At 43.3% G+C, this 15,856-nt stretch overlaps 1 protein-coding gene across 13 annotated transcripts in view; it reads left to right on the top strand.

Moving 5' to 3' along the window:
• SYT11 (synaptotagmin 11) overlaps nucleotides 1-15,856 on the top strand; it is a 36,931-nt gene that overhangs the window by 12,854 nt on the left and 8,221 nt on the right. For 2 of the 13 annotated variants that reach the window (XR_014054937.1, XR_014054942.1), the window contains exons 3-7: nucleotides 2,725-2,845; nucleotides 3,421-3,674; nucleotides 8,041-8,107; nucleotides 11,368-11,466; nucleotides 11,640-11,856. Coding sequence is in view for 4 of the 13 variants with exons in the window: in XM_081494391.1 (XP_081350517.1) it covers nucleotides 2,725-2,848; nucleotides 3,421-3,731 (435 nt within the window). In the remaining 9 variants the exon portion in view is untranslated. Of the gene's footprint in view, nucleotides 1-2,724; nucleotides 2,849-3,420; nucleotides 6,730-8,040; nucleotides 8,112-11,367; nucleotides 11,467-11,639; nucleotides 11,857-15,856 lie in introns of those variants that run through there. The other 11 variants (XR_014054936.1, XR_014054941.1, XR_014054935.1 and 8 more) reach the window with 6 other exon arrangements.

Below are 15,856 nucleotides of genomic sequence, written 5' to 3'. Positions count from 1 at the left end.
TTGGCAGGAGCCACCAGCCTGTGATTTTAAACTGGCTCAGGGTGCGTCCTGTGGATATAGTCAAGAGCCGACTGTATGTTATGGGTAAGGAAAGATGTAGGGCTTCATCTAGCAGAGAAAACCATGAAAATCGCTTTTAAAGCCTATTTTCTTTTGTACTTCAATTTCAAAAGCTAATGGCTGAGTTTAAAGTTTAGTCACGTTCAATACCCTATGAAAGACATTTCCATATGCTCCTGGTATGAAACATAGCCTCAAGAAATTTTGTAAACCAAATGGAAATATTATCACAGTTCATTTCTTGAGGTGATGACTTATAATCAATCAAAGCATAAGCTGTTAGGGTTTTTCCTTTGTTTTTCACTGGTGAGCTAATTAAATCATTTACTGCTGTTGTTCTTTCCTGCACCAGACACACCTGAGCAGGTAGGGCACTAGCCTGTGAGCTTTTGGAGGGTAAGGGTGCATCTTTTCAGCCCTAGCTGCTAGCGGATTGCCTGGCACTTAATGCACAGCAAGTCATTTTGGTGGGTATGTGGCATATGTAAGGCTGGTGGTGAGTTTGGTCTATTTTTGTTCAATCTGAGAATTTGTCGAGTTGGTGACCTTCCTTTGGGGCTATGAAGAGTATAAGGAATAAAATTTGATAGTGGAGGAATGATTTAGTCTCAAAATTTTTTGTCTCAAATTTAACTTATTATGTCCTAAATTCCTCCTGTTCCACCACATTTTGTTTTCTTTATCCCAGCCTCATCTCCACTTCCTAAGAGAGAAACACAAGAAACAGCCCCTCCTCTCTTCCCTCTCCCCTATATTTACATCCAGTTAGCCGCCCCCACCCAGAAAATCCTGACAGTTCTTTCTGAGACCTATCCCAGGTCCATCTCCTCTGCCACAGCCCTGGTTCCAGCCCTCACCCTCTCTTCCCTAGCCTGTGGGAGCAGCCTCTCTACCAAGTTTTCTGATTTTCGTCTTTAGTTCCTTCTCCAGCCTTAACTAGAATAATATGATTATTAGTATATTAACAACAGCAATAACGTCATGCTTACAGAAGTCGCTCCTATGCTTACAGACCTCCTCTTACCTGGCTGCTGCTGCTGGCTCTGCTGTTGGTTAGCTTACTCCCCCTGCACCCCGTGCCCTTCACCCCCACCTAACCCACCTCTCCAGGTTCCTGGCCCATCCCTCCTGCCAGCACTCTAACATCAGGTACATTCATTTCTCCCTATTCTCTGAACATAGCCTACCCTTTCAACCCCAAACCAGCCATTCGGCTGCCCTGCCATGCAGGATCTTCTCTCTGCCCATTGCCTCAGTGTCTCTTTCTCACCCCCCAGCAGCTCAGCCCTGACATCAGCTGGCAAAACGTCCCCTGCATCTCCCAGCAGCACTGAAGCATTTATTTTGGTCTCACTGTGCAGCTTGTGGGATCTTAGTCCCCTGACCAGGGATTGAACCCAGGCCCTCAACAGTGACAGCCCAGACCTAACCACTGGGCCACCAGGGAATTCCGAGGCTTCTCACTCTTCTGACAAGTAAACATGTTTGTTTATGTCTCTGAATCTTCTACTGCATCCTTGGAAACAGTGAGTCCTGTTAGCTCTGAATTCCCAGCACCTGGCATTTAATTAGTATCCAAATGTTATTTAAAATGTTCTTGGAGGACTAGAGTTTTTGTTTTGTCTTGTTTCCAAGCTCAAAATAGAGCCTAGCATAACATTTCAAGGTGGGGAAACAAAGATATGGGCATCCAGGGCGCCCAGAGAAGACACTCTGAATGTCAAACACTGGGGCAGGCCGAGCTGGTGTGGATATTCACCTTATGAAATGGAGCCACAGGCTCCAGAAAGTTCAGGGACTTGCCCAGGGCCAGCTGGTGAGTAAGTGACAAAGTTAAGACTCAAATGCGAGTTTCCTATCTCCCTTCAAAACTTTATCACAAGAACCAAGTAAGAGAACAGGAGAGAGTGCGCGTCTCTGGTACACACGAATTTACTGAATCCTCTTACTAGTCCTGGGAAGTTGCTACTGTTTTCATATCCATTTTACAGGTGAGGAAGCAGAAGTCCCGAGAGGTCAAGTAGGGCTGACTTTGTCCCAGCTCAGACAGATAAGCAGTAGGGTCAGGATTTGAATCCAGGCCAGTCTGGCTGCAGAGTATGCTGTGCTGCCTCTCCATGCAAATGATTTTATTTACTATAAGATTTTTTATTTTATTTTATTTTGAGCCACACCATGTGGCATGCCGGAGAAGGCAATAACAACCCACTCCAGTACTCTTGCCTGGAAAATCCCATGGACGGAGGAGCCTGGTAGGCTGCAGTCCATGGGGTCGCGAAGAGTCGGACACAACTGAGCAACTTCACTTCACTTTTCACTTTCATGCATTGGAGAAGGAAATGGCAACCCACTCCAGTGTTCTTGCCTGGAGAATCCCAGGGATGGCGGAGCCTGGTGGGCTGCCGTCTGTGGGGTCGCACAGAGTCGGACACGACTGAAACGACAGCAGCAGCAGCATGTGGCGTGCAATATCTTAGTTCCCTGACCAGGGATCGAACCCACGCCCCCTGCAGTGGACGTGTGGCGTCTTAACCACCGGACCACCAGGAATCCCCTTATTTACTATCAGGACTGTGAGGAGAACATCTGCTGTGTCCTCCGCACTTTCTGTGCCGTGGCCTGCCCCCTCGGCTGGGGTTCTTACCTTCTGCTTCTTCTCCACAGAAGTGCATTAGCAGAGGGGAGCTCCAGGTGTCTCTGTCATACCAGCCTGTGGCACAGAGAATGACAGTGGTGGTCCTCAAAGCCAGACACCTGCCGAAGATGGACATCACCGGTCTCTCAGGTAGCAGCTATTTACTTCAACCTATCTCTGTCTGTCTGCCCTCCCCACACTGCTGCCCCTTGCCTGTGATCCAAATGCCTCCCCCCACCCACATTTGAGGACCTCTGGCACCACTCACCCTCCACCAGTTCCTCTCTCTGTCTACATTCTCTTCCAGATGAATGTAACCATGGAGGTATTTTGGGTAAGCAAACGGTCTCTACCTTTGGCGAGGTATTCACAGTGGTATGCATGCCAGCCTCTGTGCCCTTGCTCCAGGTGAGATTTCTCAGAAAGCCTGCAGCCTTTGTTAGTCCCTGTGCCCCCTTGAAAATGCTTCTTGGTGTCATGGAGTTTCTTCGGCCCTGACTCGAGGCAGTTTTTCTGTTCCTTGTCTGCCTGGTTTCCTTGACCCCTTGTCCAGGCGGGCAGATGTGCTCACAGTCAGTGTAGACTTAGTGTGCAACCACCAAAGACCACACGGGGTGAGAGAGGGGACATCAAGGAGATGAACAGCAGAAGCCCCTCCTCCCTGACATTGTATAGGAGAGGACTGTGTCATAGGCCTGTCTCCCTTTTTTCTTTGGGGGCTCCAGATCCTTATGTCAAGGTGAACGTCTACTACGGCAGAAAGCGCATTGCCAAGAAGAAAACCCACGTGAAGAAGTGCACTTTGAACCCAGTCTTCAACGAGTCTTTCATCTACGACATCCCCACCGACCTCCTGCCCGACATCAGCATCGAGTTCCTGGTCATCGACTTCGATCGCACCACCAAGAACGAGGTGGTGGGGAGGCTGATCCTTGGGGCGCACAGTGTCACAGCCAGCGGTGCCGAACACTGGAGAGAGGTGTGCGAGAGCCCCCGCAAACCCGTGGCCAAGTGGCACAGTCTGAGCGAGTACTAATCCTCTTCTCCTTGCCTCTAACCCTGGGGCCAGGCTGGGCAGGGACGTGGCGGGGAGAAAGGACCAAGAGGAGCGGACTCAAAAACCTCATTTTAGTTGTAGAAGAAAATTTCTTACACGACAAACCCCACAGAGAACACCCTACATGACCACAGCTGCAGTTCAGTTCTTAGCAATGATGATTTTTCTCCTTTGCAAGGCACTAGGAAATCTTTTTTTTTTCAAATGGGGAAAAAAAGAGAGGGAAAGACCTCTACAAGTCTATATATAACAATATAACCTTATACTTGCATGTCTAATACAAACTGAAGAAATTAGCCTAACTGCCAATATCAAGGTACAGATTTTAATCCATGAAAATTGTGTTTGTGCCGAATTGTATTTGCTGATTACCTGAAATTGGTCTCTTTTTATTGGGCTTCTCTGGAGAGTTACTCCCACCCCCCACCTCTGTGGAAGAATCTTTTTGCTCTTGTAAAACCTCATGTTTTCATCATCCCCATCTTTTCTCCCTATTACTGTTTACATTTCTGCTCTTTGAGCTTAAGGACCAGAGGTCTGTAGTAGGCGAAGATACAAAGGTGGAATGGATAAGGCAGGGTGTGCAGGAGAAAGAGTATTTGAGAAATGAGGCGTGTTTGCTGTCAGCGCTCCTGCTGGAAAGAGGTAAAAGGCTCTCTTTGATTAATATGTGATCAATTACGCAAAGGCATCAGACTTTTAGGTAGAATCTGGGTTTACAAAACTAGATGACTTCTCTACAAAGAGCTTTGGGACTTCAAATTCAGCTACAGGATAGTACCATTGACTATATCCAGCTGATCCCAAATGTAGGTATGAAGACAAGGAAAATGAGAAGAGTGCCTCGCCCTTTGTAGCTGTTTGGAAGGATAGCCATTTGTTGGTTGCTGTGTTAGGAATCATCTGTGGTTTGAAGGGTTAGACTGGCCTTTGTTTTTCCAGAAATACCGACCACTGAGAAGCTTTAGAGTCTTTTCAAGTAGTTTACATGAGGTTAGTTTTACTTCATAAGGAAAAGAACCTTCAGAAAATATCCTTTCTCCTCAAATTTTTCAATAATGGCCCTTAAAAATAACTAAATGAGTAAAATGAGCACATGACTAAATTAGTAATAAAGATAACTTGGATTTTTCAGAGCATCCTTTTCCTGTAAACAAAGTGCTTAGTTCTTAGGACTCCTGAATCTCAAGGTACAATGAAGGCATGGGGGAACCCCAGAGCTCAGTCCTCCACCTGCCAGTGGACAGTAGAGCTTGAGAGAGATTCAGCCTCTTTTTTAGAATTCATATCTCCTTATCCCTAGTCCAGCCATGTCTCTGGAGTTGAGACTTTTCAGATGGCAGAGACTTCATGGATGATAAGTAAGCCTGGATAGGCAGTAGATATTTTTGCCAGCCTGAAGAGGAACTCAGGTAAGCAGCAGCTTGAACCAAGGCCTGAAAGATTAGTAGAGACAGAAATTTCACATTCATACAAGAACATCACTATTTGACTTGCTTCCGAGAAGAGAGTTGAAAAACTGAGTCTCTATGGAGAGAGTGGTGATGTTGCCTCTGTCGTTCCATAACTCTCGTGGATTTAAAACCAATCTGTTCCCTGACCCCCTAACCCCATTCTTCTTTTTTTTTCTTTAACCTGGATTCTTGACAATGCAGAGCAGTTCTGAGCAGGCACAAAGCCCACTCTCTGTTCTTGTCCCTGTCATCCCCCAACCCCTAGAATCTGACTCAAAATCTCACCATCAGCTGGATTCACATTACCAGTTTCTATCCGATACTCCACGGAATGTAAATACTGTATCATACGTAGACAAAAATAATTTTTGTTTTCTAAAAATGCATTTTGAGATAGTTTAATGTAAATCTGACAGGAGCATTCTGAAGCCCCATTAGGAAAAATTCTAAATGGTTCCTCTTCATCGCCTTAATGTCTAAAGATCAGAAACTGCTGAGCACCCCGCTTTTGTTTCCTTCCCCAAAACAATGCAAAGCAACAGGTGGAGAGAGTGTGGTCTTTGCCCTGCTGTGTGTGCCTCTGTAGCTCCTCCTGACATAAGTCTGAGAAAACAGCCTCACCCAGCTCCTCTCTTACCCATTTTCTTGTAGCTTTATTCTTTGCGTCTACTGAGCAGTGGGTGGAGAGGTGGCAGGAGAGGGACCCATAGTTCTGTAGCCTAGGAACTGCCTCAGTGTCTTTCTCAGAAAAAGGCAAAGAGGCGGACAGTACCAAGTTCCTCCCTCCTACCTCAGGCCTGATCCATTGTGCCCTTGACTCAGCCATCCCAAAGTTTCTTAGCTGACTTTGGCTTTCACGTTTGTTCCTCCCAGAGCTAACTGATAAGGGTGGAGGAGGAATGCCTACTCCTAAGAGTCAGTGGAAAGACAAGAGAGTCACATTCTAGCTTTCTCACAAGGCACTCATGATCAGGAATAGGTTAGGGAATGGTCACTTCTGATTTTCCAAGAGTCAGTCCTTCTCTGCTGATATCTTGATTCCTTTGGGAAGACAAGAGCTTTTCTTAATAACAAAAAGTCCCTTTATGAATTAGTCCTTCCTTCAGTTCATCTCAATGGAGCACAGCCAAGATGTACATGTTTAGGAGTGGTGCTCAGGATATGAGAACAGATAGAACTGGTTCATGGGACAGGGGCGGCTTGCTTAGGAGAGGGAATGATGCAAGTCCTTTTTCTTGGAAAGCTTTTATTATGGCCACAATAGTGACATTGCCCTCACCATGATCCTTCTCTGATGTGGTCGTCTTTCTTTACCTTGTGTCTTCTCTTGTAAAAATGAAACTCAAAAATAAAATAAACGTGTCAAATTTAAAAAAAAGAAAAAAATCGAAAAAAGCTAACATGAATTGTGTGAAACTGCATAATGCTGTAATGCTAACCTACAATATGTAATGCTATCTTGTATGTTGAATTTGTTAATGCACCACACAAGTGCAGAATAAAGACTGATTCACATTAAATAAGCCCAATGACTTCAGCATGATTTTCTTGGAAGCTGGATGACTATGAATGATATGAACACTCAGAGTCCAATAGGTAGCACAGTGATAAAGAATACACCTGCCAGTGCCAGAGACGCAAGAGAGTTGGGTTTGATCCCTGGGTCTGGAAGATCCCCCTGGAGCAGGAAATGGCAACCCACTCCAATATTTTTGCTTTGAAAATTCCATGGACAGAGGAGTCTGGTGGGCTTCAGTCCACAGGGTTGAAGAGTTGAACATGACTGAGCACATGCGCGTGCACACACACACGTGTGCGCGCGCACACACACACACAGCATGTTTTCCAAGATGTGGTCCTAGACCCCCTGAGTCCGAATCATCTGGGATGCTTATTTTAAAAATTTAAATTCCAGGCTCCAGACTGAGAGTCTTTTCTTTTTGTCCTATTTTCTTCTTAAAATGTAGTATTTAAGATAATAACCACCAGAGTGAGGGATGATGGTTTTTAGTGCTGAGAATAAGTCTGACTCTTTAATTGAAACTATATTAAAAGCAATGCTTAGACTGGCTGATTCTATCTTTCATTTATTCATTAGTCAAGACTATTATTATTATTGGAGGATAATTGCTTTACAATGTTATGGTGGTCTCTTCCACACATTGATGTGAATCAGTCATAATTATATACATATATATCCTCTCCCTTGTGAGCCTCCCTCCCCCAAAACAGCTTTTTAAATTGAGTTTCCATCATATGATAGGTATGGGTAATATAAGTCATTGATAAGCAAGAGTGCTGCATTTGAGCTTAGCAGAGAACAAGCATTAATCAATTAATCCCACTAATAAATATTTAATCACAAACTGAGAAAAGGAACACTGTGTGTACATGCAAGAAAGAAAGGAAGCAAGATAAAAAGTTTAAAACTTTTTAAGTTTCAGTGAAACTATAAAACATTTTTAAATTATAAAACTAACATAATAAGCATATTATAAAAACATTGGAAAATAGAGAAGAAGGAAAAAAGTCAAGATTCTAACACCTTAACATTTTGTCATCTAATCTTACTTCTTGTGCATTTTCTTCCCTGTGTACATTATTCAGGATTGTATTAGAAAATACATAAAGTATATGTTCATAGGAACCAGAAAAAAATTCACCCACAGGCAAACAGTACTAATTTTGGCACATGTCCTTCCAATTTCTTTTAACAACTTTGTAATTCCAATCATGGTATGTAATTTTGTATAGTACTTTTTTCTAACATGATATAATAACAATGATAGTAAGATTATCTTGGCACTGAAGATGTTTTTGGCTTTAATTAACAGGAAACCCTATTCGAACTGGCTTAAACATGAAGGAAATGGATCGGTTCACCTAACTGGAAGTCCAAAGGCAGGTTAGGCTTCAGAGCTGATTCAACAAAAGGTCACCAATACTATGAGGGGCCCAGCTTCTTTCTAGGGGCCATTCTGACATTCAATGCTAGCTTAAGGCATAAAATCATTAGTAAGGCTTTTATAATGTCTATAGAAGCACTTTCAGGAGAAAAAAGATCACCTTGGGACCTCTCCTAGAAAAATAAGGTCAATCACTCCCAGAAGCCTCTAGCTATTCTTTCCTCTTATCTTGGTGGTCCAAAATGTATCACCTGGTCATTTCTGAACCAATCACAAGCAAAGACGATGGGGTTATCTTCAGGCCATTTAGTACTGCCCTGGAACTGAGTATGGAAGATGGGTAGATTCTTGAATAAAATGTCATTTTCTTTGGAAGAAGGAATTGCTACCGGGTGGGCAATGAAAAAAGAACATCACATAGTTTGTTTTTGGCCACACTGTGCAGCTTGTGGGATCTTAGTTCCCTGAGCCAGGGGTTGAATGCAGGCTCTCCACAGTGAAAGAACAGAATCCTAACCTCTGGACCACCAAGGAATTCCTACATAGTTTCCTATAGTACCTTTCATTCTAAGGTACTTTATCCTATGATCTTATAATAAACTCTTTGAGAAGAGTTCCTAACCTACCATGTGCCTCACCTTCTAATCTTATTCATTCCCTATACCTAGTGGTTTGAAAAGACAAACAGCCTAGTGCTTGAAGTCCTCTTTAAATAATTCAATAATAACGTAAGTTTTAGCCATGGGGCATAATTTTTCGGAAAACTGAAAACATATCTATTCTTATTCAGTATAGCTTTTACAAGATAGTAAACTGGAGAGTATCTCAATTGCCAAATACCACATTAGGTCAAATACACCTTCTGAACACCTCGAAGAATTGCTCAGAACTCTGCTTGGTGTTCAAGAACAAACTCCTAGAGGAGGTCTTAAGGCTCAGCAGGCCCAGGAATAGATGTATTAACAGATAAATCGATAAGAGCCGGGGAATTCATTAACTGCTTCTGTGTTCAGTTCTGGGGAGCTGGTAATTCACCTCAAATGTTATGTTAAACCTCAGCCTAATTGGAAAGCTCTGACAAGGCCATAAGGAGGGTCTCATTTTCTTCATATAGTAATAGCAAAAAAAGCTAACATGATCAAATGCTTATCAATGCTGGACACCATTTTAAGCACTTTACATATTTAAAACTCAATGCTTCCAACAACCCTGTTGGATATGTGCTACTATTGTCCGCATTTAACAAATTTAACAGTGGCTTATGCCATTCATAAGCCATGCATCCCGGATTCACCCTGTGATACTCTGACCCCAGAATCTCTTTCTTCTACTATCAGTACTGGTAGAGACTTCAAAGAAAGATGCAAACAGAGGCTATGGGAACTAGCACAAATTAGAATGTGCTCTTACACTTTTTTAAAAAACTATTTGACTGTGCCAAGTCTTAGTTGCAGTATGTGGGATCTAGTACACTGACCAGGGATCGAACCCGGGTCCCCTGAATTTACAGCATGGAGTCTCAGCCACTGGCCCACCAGGGAAGTCCCTGTGCTCATGCTCTTGATGCCAATGTCATCAAGAATGTTTCAGGATTTCTCTGGTAGTCCAGTGATTAAGATTCCCAGCTTTCACTGCAAAGAGTGTGGGTTCAATCCCTGCTAGAGGAACTAAGATCCCACATGCTGTGCAGCACAGCCAAAAAATAAAAACGCTGTGGTTTAAGTGTTTTGGAGGGTTGGTTATCTGTTATTGTATGAAACTGGACATTTTCATGATTTACATTCACTCACACCAAATCAGTCTATTTTCAGGCATTTTCCAAGTTAATATTTAAACATTATTGTTCACCAAGAAGTTGAAATACTGCTTGTCCTTCAGCTCCTTTCACTCTCTGTCTCACTTATCCTGCCAACTACGCCGATTGTCTCGCTCTATCTCACTGTGCACACTGTTCATTAAACCAAGGGTAGGTAAGCTCAAGCAGGGAAGCTGGAAGAAAGTGCAAGGAGCTCTAAGACCTGCAAACACGTTTATTCTCTCCTGACTGGCACAGCAGCCATCAGCAGACACAGTGTATTCTCTCTTCCCATGGTTGACCCAGCAGACACAGCTGAAAGGCAGTCTCACTGCCATAATGCAGCTATAATGTAGCCCTGAGGGCGTTTCAGGTGAAGCTTATATATGCTTACAGAGCAACAAGCGTAGCCCGTGGCCAAGCCAGTACCTCCTGATGTGCATGCGCAGTGCTATAAGTGGTCTCAGCTGTTCAGTTCAGTTCAGTCGCTCAGTCGTGTCCGACTCTTTGCGACCCCATGAATCTCAGCTGTTACATAATCATTATTTACAAAATATGGGGTAAGAGCGAGAGGGCGTGGGTCGAGGGAGCCTGACCACCACCATCTTGGCTAATTTGCTCTTTCCCTACACTCTCCCACTGTTTGATTTGATCAAATCTCAGAGGAGATTCCACATTTTAGAATTAGAGGCGCCCAAAGAACAGAACTGAGACTCCAAGAGCTGTATGCAGTCAAGATTTGTCCAATAAAGGTAGACAGGCAGTGAACAAAATATTGTCTAGGAGGCAGACCTAAAGCAAACACAGAAAGCCCTTGCCTCTTCCTCCTATTTACTGAGTTAGAGTTTCAAGAGAAGTTTGGTCTAGAGTTGTTTTTGTGACTTTTTTTTTTTTTTTTTGGTGATGGTTGTGGTGGTAAATGTATATTAGCTACAACCAGAACCACATACTCTCTTGAGGAGTCTAAGGATATGAAAATAAGAGCAGCCTCAGTGTTTTGGGTGGGACTGTGCAAGATATTTCTGACTAAATTGTATGTGCACGTGTGTCTTCCACAGAGGCCAGCAGAAATTTTTATGTTGGGTTACACTGTATTTGAGTACGTACTTGGACTCACCTTCATATATACTGTGTTTCTCTGCCTCCATGACTTCACCTACACACTCCTCTGCAAGGAAAATTAGAGAAGCATCTGGTGGGGATATTTCTGGGAGCTGAAGACTTTCTCCTGGCTCAGAGCAAACTGTAATAAACCTAGCAATAACCAGCTCTGGGAAGGGCAGGAAATGACACATGTCCCCACCCCAGCAGCTTTTGTTCAAAAAGCTGGGTGACTTAATGATATAATCATGTGTGCTGTGGAATGTACATACTGAACCACAAGCTGCTCATCATATTTTCTCTTTTTAAAGCAAGGACTATTAGACAAAGCTAAAATATTTCAGTAATTTTTTTCCCAGGTCAACTCATATTTGAAAGTTGGTCAGAGATTTCAAAATAACCTGAACGTGAAGACCTAACAGTCCTTTGTGCTATCCAGTGGTTTCCTTCATAACAAGGTATGAGTTTATTTTTCTTGCTTGTCCCCACAGCCAAAGCCTTTGTTTCCTTACTCATTAACTATTAGAGCAGCCTTCTTGTTGCTTGTTCCCAGCTGCTCCCCATCCCCACACCATTCTGTTGTTACATAGCGCCACAATTTTCCACACCAGTTAACTACAACCTATCACAGCTTTTTACAGTCCTTCAATGATCTCCCAAGACACTTGGACATCATCCAGTTCAGTGATCCCTAACCCAGGAACGGCTGAATGGCTAGGTGACTGCAATCAGAATCACCTGGGAGGGTTTTGTTTTAACCCTATCAGGTCCTATCAGAAATCTATGAAGCTGAAATCTCCAGAGGCTAAAGTGAGAAAATGAGAAAAAATAAATAAAACAGCTCTCCAGTTGTTTCTTTTTTAATAATTTTATTTACTTTTTGGCTGTGCTGAGTCTTCATTGCTGTGCAGGCTTTTCTCTAGTTGCAAGGAGTAGGGGCTACTCTCTAGTTTTGGAGCTCGGGCTTCTCATTGTGTTAGCATCTCTTTTTGCTGAGCATAGGCTCTAGGGTGCATGGGCTTCAGTGGTTGCAGCACATGGGCTCAGCAGTTGTGGTTCCCAGGCTCTAGACCACAGGCTCAATAGTTGTGGCGCATGGGCTTAGTTTCTCTCCGGCATGCGGGATCTTCCCAGGTCAGAGATTGAACTTGTATCTCTGGCATTGGTAGACGGGTTCTTTACCACTGAGCCACCAGGGAAGCCCTCCATTATTTCTGACCCTGAATAAACAGATATTTGAAAATCATGCACACTTCAGACTAGGCTCCACAGCTTTCCACCCTGCCCTATGGGCTCTTGCTATACTCCACCTCTTACTGTTTAACCCCAAGCTTGCTTTGTTATGCCCATTCCATGTACGACACTGTGGTCTTGACTTTTCCAGTTTCGAATCCTGTATCGAAGTTGTCCTACAGACACAACTCGACTTTTTGTCCCAAGTCACACTTTTCCTCCTTTGGAGTAATCATGGTCTAATTCCACCTACCAGTTTAATCCTAGATCTTGCAATTTTTTAAAATTAGTAACTGTACTGTTCTTTTTTTGGAGCTGCGCTGCGTGGCTTGTGGGATCTCAGTTCCCAAATCAAGGAATGAACCTAAGGCCTCGGCAGTGACAGCACAATCACTGGACTGCAGGGAATTCTGTTTTTCTGTTTCCTATGGATTGCTTTCTTCCCTATCAAATGTAAACCGTTAGGAGCAGAAACTTTGTGTTAGCAGTCTTTAGTTAGGTTAACTAACTTATTTTAGCCTAAGGAAGATGGCCACACTCAGGTTTGACTATCTAGACAGTGAAGAGAAATAGGTCTGCAAGCTTCTATAGATGGGTTGATTCCCTTATGCTTTCTGATCACATTTTCCTAAAAACTAAAATCCATCCTGATTCCTTCAGGCCTTACTAGGTCCTTCACTTCTAAACAGTGGTGCCAAACAGATGGCAAGTCAATTCAACTCCTCATTAAAGGAGAATGTACTTTCTGTAGACAAAAGTGTTAAGGCAGCTCTAGCTTTCTCCATGCGCTTCCCTGGTGGCTCAGTGGTAAAGAATCTACCTGCCAGTGCGGGAGATGCGGGAGATGTGGGTTTGATCCCTGGGTTGGGAAGATCCCCTGGAGAAGGAAATGACAACCCACTCCAGTATTCTTGCCTGAGAAATCCCATAGACAGAGGAGCCTGGCAGGCTATATATAGTTCATGATGTCACAAAGAGTTAGGCAGGACTTAGCAACTAAACAACAATAAGCTTTCTTCATGGGTATGGGTGTAGGCTAGTCAAACATGTGAAGAGCACACCACTGAAACAGTTAACCAATAAAATAGTGAGGAATAGCAAGACTCACCTTCCAACTTTCACTGAAAAAAAAGTTAAAACTTCTGAGTAAAATACAAATATAGTTGCTAATTATTCTAATTCATACTATACCTAATTATTGACGGCCAATACTTAGTGTAGAGAAAGAAAGACAAAATTAGTTCATGCAATGAGAACATTTAGAGATACTTTGAAGATAGGGTGAATGATATCTTCAGTCATAAATCTAGGATTTCCAACTACTTCCCTGGATGATGTTACTGTCTTTTGGTTACAGCTGAGTTGAAATGTGAGAATAAAGATTTGAAAATAAATTTTAATTTGAAGCTGAACAAATCCAGGATTACTGCAACTCCAATGTTTTCAGGATTATGCCATCTTTTAAAGCCAAGTGCCCTGTCAATGTTAACAAGGACTTAAAAAAAATAAGACTTCAAATTTATCTTTCTCAAGATTGAGTTTGGAAAAACTGCAACACAGCCAATTATTTGTCAATGGCATACTAAACTCGTATAAGCAATTTCTTCTTAAATAAATGAGTAATAAATACCAGGAATGAGGAATTTCAGAAATTACACATCTGATGTTATCTCCTTATTATTCTATTCTGGTCAAATGCAGTCTCTCCTCAATTTGTCTCCTCCTCCATTCACTTTTTTAATTTGGCAGCACTGGGTCTTAGCTGAGGCATGCAGGATCTTCAGTATTTGTTGTGGGATGCAGGATCTTTAGATGCCGCATGTGAGATCTAGTTCCCTCAACAGTAGTCTCGTGTATTTTAGCCACTGGAGCACCAGGGAAGTCCTTCCCATTTACTTTTTTAAAATTTGGCCATGCTAGAAAACCTGCAGCTCACAGGTTTTCTCTAGTTGCAGTGAGCAGGGGCTACTCATTGCAGTGGTTTCTTATTGTGGAGCACGGGCCCTAGGGTCCACCAGCTCAATAGTTGTGACACACGGGCTTAGTTGCCTGCAGCGTGTTGAACCTCCCCAGAGCAAGGATGGAACGCATGTCCCCCACATTGGCAGGCAGATTCCTAACCACTGGACCACTGGGAAATCCCAGTCTTGCATCTTTGTTGTGGCATGTGGGCTTAAGTTGTTCCAGTCTTAGTTGCCCCATGGTATGTGGGATCTTAGTTCCCTGAGCAGGGATCAAACGCGGTTACCCTGCATCACGGGGCAGATTCTCAACCACTCGACCACCAGGGAAGACCCCTCTGCCTTAAAGAGTCGGCTCCACTGATCTGCCAGGCCATTGTAAACCCTTCTTTCTTTGAATCCTTGTTAACACTCCCACTTTGAAGCAAGTAATCTATTAAAGATTGATCTCTAGTTGTTTTGTATATGCAAATTTTAATCAAAGCTGCAGAGCCGGGAGCTTTTTAGTCCTCTGACTGTATCAGAATCCCTCACACCTCTAGGCAAACAGTGCTTACTGCATGTAAGTGTCCACAAATACTTTGACTGTAATTCCACTGCCTATCCTAAGCGGTTACATTAGAACATGGAATGCTCCTCTTCTTTACCTGTTTTATTAGTGGACACACTGATAGTTACTGACCTACTCAATAAGTGTTAAATAATGAGGACACAAAATATATTTCTTTAATGTCTAAACTGGGCTTCCCTGGTGGCTCAGACAGTAAAGAATCTGCCTGCAATGCAGGAGACCCAGATTTGATCCCTGGGTCAGGAAGATCCCCTGGAGAAGGGAATGGCTACCCACTCCAGTATTCTTTCCTGGAAAATTCCAAGGACAGAGGAGCCTGATGGGCTACAGTCCATGGGGTCACAAAGTCAGACACGACTTAGCAACCAACACTTTCACTTTTTCAATGTCTAAATTAAGTCCTCTCTACCAACACCGATGCCTATTTAGAGTAGTGGAGATAAAAGCAATGACCTTCACATGAAAGATTATTTCTCTTTCTCTCAGATTTAGCTTGAAACAATTTGAATTAACCCTCAGTACTACTTTAAACATGTTTTTTTCTGTCTTCTCACTGAAGAGGTAAGCTCTTTTTTAAACAAAATTTTGCTTCATCCCTCTGCCTCTTCCCAGAGATGCTGGGGTCTCAGAGGGTCCCTCAGGCACCTGGAGGCAGCAGTTCACTCTGCGCCCCATGTTCTCCAATGGCGTGGCCAAATACCATGTGTCATTGGTCTACTGGCTCCAGGATGGGGACAGTGTTTGAGGTCAGGAATCAGAGCCAGGGGGTGCCTGGAACTGGGACCTCAGCTTCCCGAGACAAGGGGGAGCCTCTTCAGCCGCTGGACGCAGCACCTCCACCTCCCTCCTTGCTCCTCAACCTTTGTGAGCACTGAGGTCATCTCTTTGGATGAAGGGGCAATCCATGGCATGCTCCTGAGTACTTGACACAGCTGTTCTGTACATGGTAGGCACTCAAAGCATTTTTCAATCAATATTTTCCAGAATATAAAATCTCACAGTATTTTTTTCTTAAAATGACCTCTGTATAACGATTCCAAACATTTCTACCCACACATAGGTAAATAAAGGAAAGGCCCAGTA

Source organism: Giraffa tippelskirchi, chromosome 5, assembly GCF_054371585.1.
Source record: "Giraffa tippelskirchi isolate mGirTip1 chromosome 5, T2T-mGirTip1v1.2.pri, whole genome shotgun sequence".
Taxonomy (NCBI): domain Eukaryota; kingdom Metazoa; phylum Chordata; class Mammalia; order Artiodactyla; family Giraffidae; genus Giraffa; species Giraffa tippelskirchi.
This window is presented reverse-complemented; position numbering and strand designations above follow the sequence as displayed.